The 12660-nt window shown below is 38.1% G+C and overlaps 1 protein-coding gene across 1 annotated transcript in view; it reads left to right on the top strand.

The window, feature by feature from the left end:
- The window catches only part of BCAS1 (brain enriched myelin associated protein 1), a 55739-nt gene extending 43671 nt beyond the window's left edge, over positions 1 to 12068 (top strand). Inside the window, exons 11-13 of the mRNA XM_049816292.1 lie at positions 2072 to 2137; positions 5903 to 6169; positions 11628 to 12068. Of these exons, the coding sequence (XP_049672249.1) occupies positions 2072 to 2137; positions 5903 to 6169; positions 11628 to 11702 (408 nt within the window). The 3' untranslated portion in view covers positions 11703 to 12068. The remainder of the gene's footprint in view (positions 1 to 2071; positions 2138 to 5902; positions 6170 to 11627) is intronic.
- Positions 12069 to 12660: the final 592 nt, after the last annotated feature.

The raw sequence follows: 12660 nt of genomic DNA, 5'->3' as shown, positions 1-12660 counted from the left end.
GAGATAGTGTTGAGTATGGTCTCTGCAAATAAAATATCCTATTTCTGGATTAATGAAATTGCTCCCAAGAAGAATATATCTTTCTGGAATAACAAAAAATATTTCCAAATTGTCTGCGGTGTCTGTGCTGGCCTACTTCCCCATGTAAATAAACTTTTACATAATAAATAGCATTTGGAATCAAGAATAAGTAATTTATGTTGTCCCAACTTAATTTTCCTTCATTATTCATGAAAATGTAGCAAGTCTATTGCCTGTCCCCACCCTCTTCCATTTAAAGATACACTGATCCACTCTTATTGCCCCAGAAAGCAGAAAACCCTTTCAGGAAGCTTTCAGCAGCAGCAATCCTAAATGACCAAAGGCAAGGATGAAAGGTCAGAAGTGCTCTAGAGAGAAATCCTTGTGATCGTTATGTATACATTTCACTGAAGGCAAGAGAGAACTTTGTCTAGGCAAAGACCTCAAGGTCTTTACTCTGTTATTCATGTTCTGATAAAAAAAAAAAAAAAAGATGGATTACTAAAGGTTGGCTAAAGCAGTTTTTTTCTTTTTTTCTGTTTTGTTTTAGTTTGGATTTTTTTAGGAAAAAAGGTAACAAAGAGGTTGCTGTTATAGCATAAACTTTTTTTTTTTCCCTGAAGGTATTTAAAGACCTACTGAAACAGAAATGCAAACTAGATCTTATCACGATATGTCTTCATACGCTCTGGACTGAGTTTCTATCCTGTAATGTTAAGACAGACCACACTGTGCTTCCTCCCCTCCATTTCTGCAATCTCTTACACAGATAAAGAGTCACGAGCATAAACATGCAAGAGAATGCACAGCAGCATGTTCCAGAAAGAGAATTTTTCCCACAATTTGTGACAAGTAATGAATTGTCATGGAGTGGTTTAGTTTTCTATCATGCTGTTGCTACATAGTGATTTTCTGTGGTTTTATAGGAAAATCAGAGACTGAAATAGGTCCTTGCAATAACACCATACATAGGATCAAGCTGATGCTGTTGTGCTTCAAGTAACAAATCTACAAGCTGCAGAAAACCACAAATCCGCCTGATCTATCTTTAGAACAGAAGTCACATCCTTTCATTGTTTTCATTGAACTTATGCAATGAAAAATGACATTTAAATTTGGGCACTTTGAAATTCCGGAGTTTATTTTATGCTTTACTGCTAAGCTCTGTGGCTTATATGGTACTCAAGAGAATGCCACGTTGAACCCTCCAACACACTTTTTAATTAAACATATACATATGTATTATGCCTTTCATTTCCTTTATATTAGTAATTGTAACTAAACCTTAATCTAATATTACAAGATTTGTGACAATTTACTTGTTGAGCTAGTTTTGTCAAACAGCTTTTTCTCATTTTTAAATCTAGATAGAAATGGGGGATCGTACCTTAAAAACATATTTCCAAGTTAAGGTTTGCTCTGAATGACCTGCAGGTGGTACAGCCTCAGGGTCTGCTCTGGTTGTCTGGGCTGGGAAGAGTGGGCTCCAAGAAGGGCCATTACTTAGATATATATAGAGAGAGAAGGCATAAACTGGAAAGGAAAAATGGATGCTGATGATAAAATACAAAAATATATCTATAAAGCTGAGTGGGTTTTAATTATTCACAGGGTATGCAAGCTTAGTATGATTGTTTAAATAGAAAGGAAGTCCCACTAGATCTTATAAGATAGATTTGCCTCTGAAAAGCAAGCAAAAGCTCTTTCCTAGAAAACTACAGTGGCAGGGCTGATAGCACTGTCTTGTTTACTGGCTGATATGATCTCTGGTCCACTGAGACCTCATTCATATTTCTCAGGCCTTAATGGGAAAATTGACTTGCAAGAGACAATCACTTCACATAGGAAAGAACTAGCAAAAATCTACCTTGGAGATGTGGGTATTTCAAAAATGTTGGTAGAGTTTCTGAAATGTCTGATTCTGGTTTAGCGTTGTAAAGAGTATGCTTAAATCAAACCTTGCATTTTTTGATTCATGTGTGTTTTCATGTTGAATTAATGCCTCAAACAGGAACCCAGTTAGAAGTCCTATAATCCTTTGTTATTTTAGTCAGTCAAGGGTGATGGAGGGACAACCAGTTCAGAAGAGGTAAATGGCCCAAGCCCCTGTCACCAAGTAAGTGCCTGGATTTTTTTCATCTTTTGGTGATGGGTTGTTGTCACCTACTTCCATACAACTCTAGCTTTTGAAATGTAAAAATCCCTGAACGAAAAGTGCTACATGCTCACTGAACTTCATATTTTAAAATATTTCTTTACTTATCTATTTATTTTCTCTTCATACTATTAAACAAGATTTTAAAGAGTCACTATCAGAATAAAAAATAGTGCTTTTTTCCAGGTTTGTTCCTTTTCTTAAAATAATTAGTGCCTTTATGTTCAATTTTATTCCTGTCTCTTGCTATTATTTTACTTTCTGCATGCACCTTGGCTTAGGTAGTGAAACTAAATACACACAGACAGAATAATTTTTACTTTGTTGATTTACTTGTCTGCTGAGGAAAGGATCATTTAGGTGGAAACTTCATAGAAAAGAAATTGAGAATGAAAACCATTCACTGCAATTTGACAAAAACCATGAACATATTTTCTCTTATTCAGCTTTTGCTTCTTTCATTCTATGTTCAGAAAAGCTAAACCAAAACTTTGGATGTGACCTTTACATTATAAGCTTTATGGCTTTAGAAAAAAAAATTCACATTTTCATTAGAAATACAAATACTATTACCTTTTCTGAGAGACAAACCCTTATCTGTTGCAAGTCAAGATATCCAGAATAATTACGTTCAGTAATGAGAGATAAAACACAGGTTCTGTATATAGACATAGGGTTTCCTTTAACCTGAGAGCAAAACTGAAGTCATATTGAAAACTGACCTTTCAGAATTTCCTTATTTATTTCCTTTTTTAATTAATAGTAAAATTATTTTCTCAGTCTTCCTATTTTCATGATTTTCTATGATACTAAGGTTAATCTTTATGAATTATTTCTCTAAAAGCATCCCAAATATAGAAGGTCTTGTCTTGTGACATTTATTCCTTATTTCATACAACAGCATTGTGAAATGGTCTGAGTAAGTGACTAAAGTTACAGTCCTGGATCTGTTTTTTATTATTTTAATTAGCAGCCAGTTTCCTTTCATTTTTTTTTTTAAAGCAATTTATTAGTTTCCCTACTTCTCTCATTTGCACTAGTGTAAATTAGCACGGTTTTATTATAGAGAAGAGCTCAAGGAAGACTATATCTGCTGTTGACTCTTTCCTTTTTTAGAATTTCTGTTAAATGATCTCCTTAAATTATGCTATCACATCTCTGGAATGCTGTGATTCTTCTTCACTTTTCATCACTGCTATTCTGTATCTTACAGAAATACATTAAAACACTGATCCAAAACCTGTGTAAATTTAGGGGTCTGCCTTTTGCACTTAAAATGCAGCCTTGTATTAAGGTCTCCTGTAATACGATGGGGAAAAATACTATCCTGTTAATCTTTTTTTTTTTTTTTTTTTTAGTGGCACTGTTAACATTGAGCGAGTAAAAGCAATCTGTCAGGTGCAGATCACCCTTTAGAATAAGAAACATTAACATGTTTCATTATTCATAGGCTTCACTTTGTATTTCCTGAGCTGCTCCCATCAATATAAAATATGCCAATTTCCTGCCTTTCAAGGTTAATATGAAACACCTCAAAGAGATTATCTGATTGGAATTTTTTTTCTTATTTTGCCTGGAAAATGTATTATGAATATTTTTTAAAGTGTTTTGTTTGACTAACATCAAAGGCCAAAACCTGCTCACAGAAATAGTCCTGTTGCATCCAGTTCAGATTTAGCTGCAATACTGTTGCTATCAGGCACCTACACAATCAAACACGTGTGGTGAGGAAGACTCGACTCTAATTTTACACCCGCAGAGTAAACCCACAGATTTCACAGAGTGTTAATAAGGGTTAGAAGTTGTTCTGGTACCTTTGAACTCAGACGCATCCAGTCTCATAGCTGTATTTTGGGTGCTGTGGTTATTTTTGAATTGAATGTGCACGTTTGCAATTGTACCAGAGAGAAACATTTCAAAAGCAAGCTAAGGCAAATAAGGGTAAGAAGGATCTCGTCAAACTCACCAATGGGTTCAGCAACTGAGAGCTTCCTGTCTGATAGTTAAAATGAGTCAGAAAGAAAGAGACAGAATTAAATTTGGGGGTTCATCCTTGTGCTGAGAGAGCTCCTCAGATGTGCATCCAGGCAGGAGTCTCTCCTCAGGCGAGGTGGACGAGATGCAGGTAGCGTGCACTGTCTGCAGCCCCAGATGACAGTTCTTCTGTACTCTGAGGTGGTTGAATTTGCTTGAATAAACTATTGACGCTCAGATGGTGCCTGGCCGTGGTGTATGGGGCTACTGATCACCTGCATCTCCAGGTTTCATGTGCTGTCTTCATGTATCTCCTGCAGAACTAGAGCAAAGACTAGCTTAATGACTGTATCTTTTAAGTCTAAAAGCACACAAATCCAGATGTAAGCAAATATATACCCAGGTATGTCTGTCCTTTGGAAATGGAAATAGTAAAATGCAAGAACATATTTCGTTGAGGACTTAAGCTAACCGGTCAAGACTGAATGTATTACATGGTTGTAGGTTCTATAATTTAAATATGGGGGTTTTTTTAAGATTAGGTGGGGGAAGAAAGGTGAATCAATTGAAAAAGGCCAGTGGTAGTATTGCTACCCCCTCTCATTCTTGTTTCCCCAAAATTAGAGTGGCTTGAGGTTTATTTTATTTTTTAATAGATATGAGAGGTGTATTTGCATTCTGTTTTTCTAGAGTTTCTGCTTTCAGTTTTTCCTCTGAAATCATGATGTCTAAAATTGTTGGGTGTTTTTTTTTATGAAAGCTAAGCTTGTCGTGTAAGTGTACAACCCTAGGCCTTTAGAAGAACACCAAATATTTCAAGACTAGTGGTAAAATCCCCAAAGCTGGAAAAATTACAGAACTTAAGCTCTGGGCTGTGCCTTGAAGACAGATGTAAGATTTCCAGATTTTCAACAAGGCAAATAGGTGTGCAATTTTAATTATTACGTTAATAAATAAGGAAATATTATTTTTTGCGTAAGAAAAAAAAAATTCCGTTTGCAAACAGGTGTCCTAGCAAAGTCATATCTAGTCATTTGCTACTCTAACCGTTGACAGTTTCATTGTCTTATCCTTTGTTTGCCAGATCTGATTTTTCTCCTGTGAACTTCAAACATATCCTGTACTTCTCTGAGTTTCAGAATCTTTTCCTTTACTATATATAGCTGCTCTGTCATTGTGTTTGTCTTTGGAATGTTTGCTTATCTCTTCTTTTGCATTTGTGCATGAAATTTTCTATGATGCTGCGGCCTTCCATAGCCAAGCTCTATGTTGTTAATTTTTTGGTGGAGTGTTGTGGTTTTATAGCGGAGTTGTTTTCATCCTTTGCTTTATGGTGTCTTTTACTTCCTTTCTCTCCCAAATCTTTCCCTTGCACTTTTGACAGCCTGGGATGCTAAAACTGGGGGAGTCTCAGTTGGAAGTGCATGCTTGTGACTCTCTGCATCTTTCTGTGCATGTTTTCTGCCTCCTAAAACAGCTTCAGCATAGATGTGTATGTAAATAAAGCAAGTCTATGCAGGGATGGTTTGATCTTGCAGTCTTTGCTCATATAAGTAATTCTATCGGCTCCCTGGGAGTCTTCCCCTAAGTCAAAGCTGCAGGAGTTCGTCCCAAACTCTGTAAACGAAAACCTGTTGGACAGCAGGATTTCTCCCTGCCAGGTGGCCTTTCATTTTTTAATATCTTTATGGATCGCCTTCCAAAATGTTTACATTTAACACTAAAAATAACCATTGTTTGAAACTGCTTTAGACATTAAACTCTACAGAGAAGCCAGTTGCCCCAGCTGAAAGTGAACCTGTGGGCCAAAAGAGCAAAGAGAGTTCAAAAGACAAGAAGTCTACAGTGGAGCTGAGCAAGCAGAAAGGCAGCAAACAGGAAAGCAGGGAGCAGCCAGACTCCCGGGAGCAGCAAGCAGCCGAGACCGACTCCATCCAGAACGGAGGAGATGCTTCAAAGGAACCCTCCTTCAAGAAGACAGAGAAGAGGCAGTCACTTGGAGGGTTTTTTAAGGGCCTTGTACGTTAACTTGATCTTATCTTTTTAGTCATTTTTCAGCTGATTTAAGTACCCAGCCTGCAAGCCATTAACCATGCGAGACTTGTGCTCGGATGGAGTGCAACTTCACAAGCAGCTTGCAGGACTAAGGCCAAACAACAGCAAGTTTTTGGGCAAAGGCGAGAAAACTTGGGCCTCAGGGTACTGATTCACAGGCAGGTATGGTTTACTATGGGAGAACTATTATTATTCCCACACCCCTGATTTAGAGGTTTATGCCTTGGCTACGGGGATGACTCAACTCTTCCTGTAACAGGTACTGAACCACCTACAAATTACAGTGTGTTTATTAAGGAAAAGCGGAGGTGGTGCCGGTTTACCAGAGTAACCCGCCTGCCACGAGGGTGGTTCAGCTGCTGCTTCAGAGCAGCTGGGACATCCCTGCAAGGTGGGAAATCCCTGCAAGGAAAAAATCAAGGTAGACCACTGGGTGGGTGGGAGCCAGCATGGTGGTCACAAGATAAGCACCTCGTGTTAGCCATCAGTTATAGGCTAGTTAAAGCACACACAAAAAATACATGTGGTATTTCTATTCCTGCTTTATTTTGTTAAACCTTCCCCTAAATTTGCTATGCTCCCTTCACTGATACCTGAAATGTAGAAATGAAAGTATTCAGCGTACTGAAAATTTGGGTTTCTACAAGGCTTGGTGTTACTGATGCAGCTAGAGGTTCCTCGGAGCACTAAATAGATGGAAAGCTTTTTTTTTTTTCCCCTTGTCCGTATTGAGGGGCCAATGTAGAAACAAAAGCACAGGTTAGACCTGGGACTGTCTCTCAAGCCTCTGCAAGAGGGTAGATTTCCATTGCTTTTTATAAATCAATAGGAAGGATGCAGTTTGCTCCTCTTTCCTCACACTGTCACGACGGCAATGAATCCACAGAGCTGTGGGCTCATTTTGAGCATCTTTTCGAAACCTTGTGTGTAAACTGCACTTCATCACAAATTTCAAGTGATGTAAAGAACCTAAACAGATTTGACTGTTACCTGCAATGATTCCTAGTGCAGCTGGCCCCCTGAGAGACATACAGCTTTTGTTCCTTCCTCCCTACCCTGCTTCTAGGCCGTCAGCAAAGACAGACAGGTAGGCAATCCTCCAGGCCCGAAAGAAGAAAAGTCAAGCAGTATAGATTGAAATGGTAATGCAGATTTGAAAATTAGCCCTGTTAGGACACTGGGTTATAAAGTTAGACTGCCATGCAGACCAGTATGACTCATTCAGGGGCAGATGTTCTTCCACACCATAAGAAGTGTTTATTTTGCACGCATTTCACAGAATTACTATGTATCCTACAGAGGGCAATTTGCATTACCAAAGTAATTGCACATTAGAAGGGGAATTAAGAACAAAAGAAAAATAACTTTCTGTAATATTGATTAGCGACAGTTCAGCCACTTCTGCTTTTGCCACTTCTGCCATTGTTCTGGGGTAAAATCCTGGTCTACCACAAAATCAGTGGGGTTTTCCTGTAGTCTCAATGGAGTAAGGAAGTCCTGGAGTGCACCTGGAGTAACTACCAACTTGCATTGGCTTCCAATCACCTTGACTCCCAGTGAAATCAAGGGGAGAAATCATTTTGCTTAACACAATGTGAAAAAGCCAGGGTATTGTTTTATATGCACCTGTGAATTATACTAGCTGACTGACGTTATCAAACACAGGCACTCACGTGCACTTTTCTTTCCCCACCCCCTTTGCTTCCAAATCCGATATGAAATTTCCATTGTGCGCAAGCAACATCGGTGCGTGTGTGTAACACCTGATCCGTGCTCACAAGTATGGTGTGTAGGTGTTGCATCCCACTCTGGGTATTGGCAACCTCCCCCCTGCAGTGAAATCAGGAGTTCTGTTACTTAAACCACTCAGATGATCGTAACAGATCTCTTAAATCAACTGGAGGGGAAGACAACAGCCACATTTTTCTGGCATAGGTTATCTAGAAATGGGGCAAATGTTAACTACCTCTATTATTCTAGATATAATTGAGATTTGTTTCTCTGGCCTAGAGATTTGTTGAAATTAAGCCCTGACAGCCCTCCTTTGTCAAAATTCTTACTGTAGCCACTTGTGAGAAAGCGTTTATCTGTTGACAGTTGCACTTTATGTATGGTGTCATTCATCAAAACTGTATCAAAAAAATCTTTTGTAGAGTTTAATATCAGACACAAATTTAGAATTATTCCAGAAAGGGAGATATGAGAAAGTGCAAGCTAGGGAGGAAGCATGCTTTCAAGTTGCAAGTTCATGAAAGACACAGAGAGGCAGGAAAGGTGTCTCTGATTCAGAGGGCAAGAAAAAGCTTTTTTTGAGGAAGAAAGGAGATCGTGAAGAGGTAAAAAGACCTTCTGAGGGCAAAAAAATGCAGAATAAATGTAGAGGAAGTAGAGATATTCAGTGAGATATTTTTGCTTGCTTGAGTAGTATGCCAGACAGTTTGGCTGTGTATAGTCCCTCATCTTCTGTTGCTATTATAGAGGCCAATAGTATTTCTACAGCTTCTCTCTCCCATTAACAGAAGATGGCATTTAAAAAAAAAATTATAACAGTATAGCTGATTTAGTCAGTTTATTGTGCTTTTGAACTGGGAGGGAAAAAAACCAAAACACCAAAAAACCACAACTATGAGGTCTGTGTATGGAAAATATTTCATAGAAAATGGCTACCTCTTTTTGAAGATCCCCAAGAAGATTACCCACACCTAAGAAACCTAGTTCTGCATTGCTTCTAAAAAAATAATCTCCACATCTCCTAGGTGATCATACTAAGTCCCAGGAAGTTGTAATCATTAATCTAAAAGTATTAGATCACATGCAAACCAATGCCAGAATTTCCATTTCAAGATAACTCAAATATCTGGTAACAACTCAGCAGAAATATTAAGCTTTATGCTGATAAAATGGAAGCAGGAGATACTTAACAGAGGATCCAGGAGGCCTCACTTGCTCACATAACCTGTGCCCACCAAGCTCCTCCTAAATTCTGGCGAGCTATTTCCATAGCAGCTATTTTAATACTACTCTCTCCTGAATCTGTCAATTCCTCTGGGAAAGGGCACGGAGTAAGAGGATGTCATAGTACAAGAATGCAGCTGATGAGAACACTGCAGTTCAAACATCTGCTCCCAGTTGGGCTAACAAATGCTGAAACTTTCAACACAAATGGAGCCACTTATGCAAGCAAACAGTGTTATGGCCTGGCTGCGTGGTTTTAGCACAGACGATAAGATCCAGTGGTTGTTCCTATGGTAAAAGAGATTAATTTATAAGCTATATAAAATGCAAAGGTATTTAGTGAGTCTTAGAAAGATTAGATTAGAAAGAAAATGAGGAGAAAAAAAAAGATTAATTACATTGTTTTCTGAGCTGGAATAACTCATACTTAACTTGTCAGAAGCTGGGAGTGCTTAGCATGTGGAAACTATTCTGACCTATTCTGATCAGAGTATCTGGTATACTGACACAAACTTCTCCTGAGCACAAGCTGGAAAAAAAAATATACTCTAATACCATGACATTCCTGTGTGTGCACTTTAAAGTGCTCTGTCCAAAATAATATGTTCCAGCTTAGCTGTCACAAAGGCAGACAACTTCTACTGCACTAAAAGTGGTTATGCAAAGTATCTGAGAGCAAGATGTGAGCTGGTGGTACCTGTACTTCTGAATCTGAGCGCAGAGCTGGAACTTGTCCATTAAAAGGGCAGGAACAAAGTTCTTTATTTCACATCAGGCTTGGAAATTCCAGTTTAACAAGAATCATCAGCCAGTCTCCCTCAAAGCTTCCTGCTTTAATCAGCAATCACCTTGAAAATGGGTGCAGCAGGGAGACTGTAGTGTAAGCAAATAACATATGACTCTTCTGCGAATGTGCTAATGAGTCAAAATGGGGATTATCTCAAATGAGCTCCCCCTCCTCTACTTCTCCCTCCACCTATATATAGGAAGAATGGTAAATAGTATGATCTTGTTTCCTAGATTTGTCTAGAAATGGCTTAATATCTTCATGCATCAGACAGGAACAGCTACAGCTGACAGATTCCATTACTCTTGTAATGTGGGAATTTTTTAACTGATGTGTAGGTTTTTAGGGTTGCTGGATAAATTTGGAACGACTAGCTGGTTTGGAATTGTTTGATGGATATTAGAAACTGTTACTATTTTTTATGTGTCTTCCATTTAATGCTACACGTAAGTGGCTAAAAAATTTTATTCTGTTCCAGACCATCTTCCAAACTCAATATCGGTATAAGCAGAAGCAAACCCATTGTGGCCAGTTGAGCTGCACAAGATTACAGTTAAAGACAGGGGATTCTTTTAGTCCATTATGATTTTTGGCTGCTCTTTTTTATACTTAGATTTTCAAAGGTGAAAAATTAAAAGACTATCAGTGAGGTGGAGTCTAATCAGTATAAAAACCCCACTGTTTTTACTTCCCTGAAAGGGATGAGGAAGTTTGAGATCTTTTACTCTCCCAGTCTGACACAGAATAGTCCTATGGTTACCTGAAGTCATGAGTCAGGTTTCCAGTGTGAAGCGTACTGTGTGAAAGGACAATTCCCTTATGACTGCACAGTTCCTATTGTAGGGAAAGCACATAGCAGTCACCTTTAGATTTGTCATGCTGATTTTTCTGTTTAGCATGTAATGATTTAGGCATCTGGCTACAAATAGGATTGGGATCCTACAATGTTAACAGTGACCTCTGGAACAGTGTTTGTGGATGCATTTTGCTGTCACGTTCTGAAGTTTTGATGGTTTCAAGGCCAGTAAAACTAGGTCAAGGCATCTTAAATTAAAGCCAAGTTTTTATCAATTACTAGTAAAAAATTTAGTTGGTATAACTAGATCTATGCATTTCCTTCATCTAAGCCGGATTAGTATCTTGAACCAGTTCCAAACCCAGAATTATATTTGTAGTGTAAAAAAGCTTTATCACTATAACATTGTCAAATACCTGTCATGCATAAAAATATTTAATGTTCCTTTAACTTAGAGCAGACCAAGGCTGGCTATAATACACTATTAATCATGCTTGAAGGACTCTTAGCATGGTTTCAGTGAACCATTTAGGCCGGGGAAATTTTAGAGAGAGCTATGCCAAAACTACAATAATACAAGTACACAGCAACATGTCTCTGGTATGTTAGTCCAGTTTCTAAAGACAATTGCTCTCCATGCTGACTGGGGAAATTATATTAAAATAACCAACACGTTTAGGCAAAGTTGCAAGCAGTAGCTTTCTGGGATTGTCATGATACAGATGGTGCTCATATACTTATGCATATTAAATAAAGGGCGAATAAAGAAAAGCAGAGAGGTGAAATGAGTGGGAAATATCTGGTAGCAAATAGCACATAATGACAGACTTAAATGTTCTGAAATATTTGAAAATTATTACAGATTTCTATATCTTATTCCACAGGGTTCCAAAAGGATGTCTGATGCGGAAGTGCAAACAGATCCAGTGTCTATCCTACCTGCTGGGAAATCCAAGTAATGAATACACTTGGCTGCTGAAGGATCAGCAGTTCTCTGTAAACTCCCTTGCAGTAGAGATGACTCATTATTTTCCTTTACATGGCTGTCATCAAATGCCTGAGGCTAAAGCAAACATTGGTGTATTATTTAAGGTATATCATTTGCAGGGTTTGTTCATTAAATGTTAGAAAGCAACTCTAAAGATCATCAAGCAATGTGTAGTATACTTAAAGAAAGGTCATGTGGATGATTTTAAGTCTATAGAGGGTAGAGTATGTAAGGTAAGAAAGTGGCAGTGAATTAAATAAATGGCAGAAAAAATGCATGTGACAAAGGAATGCAGTTTGTGCGGCAAGGCATGAGCAACAAATCCTCAGCTTTAGAGAGCTTTAAAGCAGCCAGGGAAAAAAAAAAAAATCTCCTTTGATAAATGTCATACTTAAATGTAAAAACAACCAAGTCACCTTTTGTGGTTTTCAATAGAGCTGAAATTAGCAAAAAGTCTGCAGTATAATAGAATCAGTGGTTATAAAGTTATGCTTCATATTGGTTATTAATGTAAATTAAAACGCTAAAATGCAAAGGCTTTACGTGATTGAGACAACTCTCTTGGCTTGGTGAGGTGGGATAACGAATTAAAAACTATTTAAGGTTCTAATAGGAACACAAGGGGGCACCCGCGTCCCCACCGTAGTCCTAACTTCAAGGCTGTACCTACAATCCTGTTATTAATGTTTTTCAGATGATAGGAAACTTAGTTGTTTCGTCAGATATTTGTTTATATCCATACTTGTAATTAATTCTAATAAAAACCAAAATCCAGGCACCTCCCTGCTTTACAAGACACTTGTAATAACTGTAGTTAATAAATTTTACAGAAAAATAAGATTTCTGTGGTTTATTCAACCCTGGGCTAACCTAGACAGGGAAATGTGGGCCTGACATTTTAATCCACACTAGCATCCGAATGATACAGT

Source organism: Accipiter gentilis, chromosome 14, assembly GCF_929443795.1.
Source record: "Accipiter gentilis chromosome 14, bAccGen1.1, whole genome shotgun sequence".
Classification (NCBI taxonomy): domain Eukaryota; kingdom Metazoa; phylum Chordata; class Aves; order Accipitriformes; family Accipitridae; genus Astur; species Astur gentilis.
This window is presented reverse-complemented; position numbering and strand designations above follow the sequence as displayed.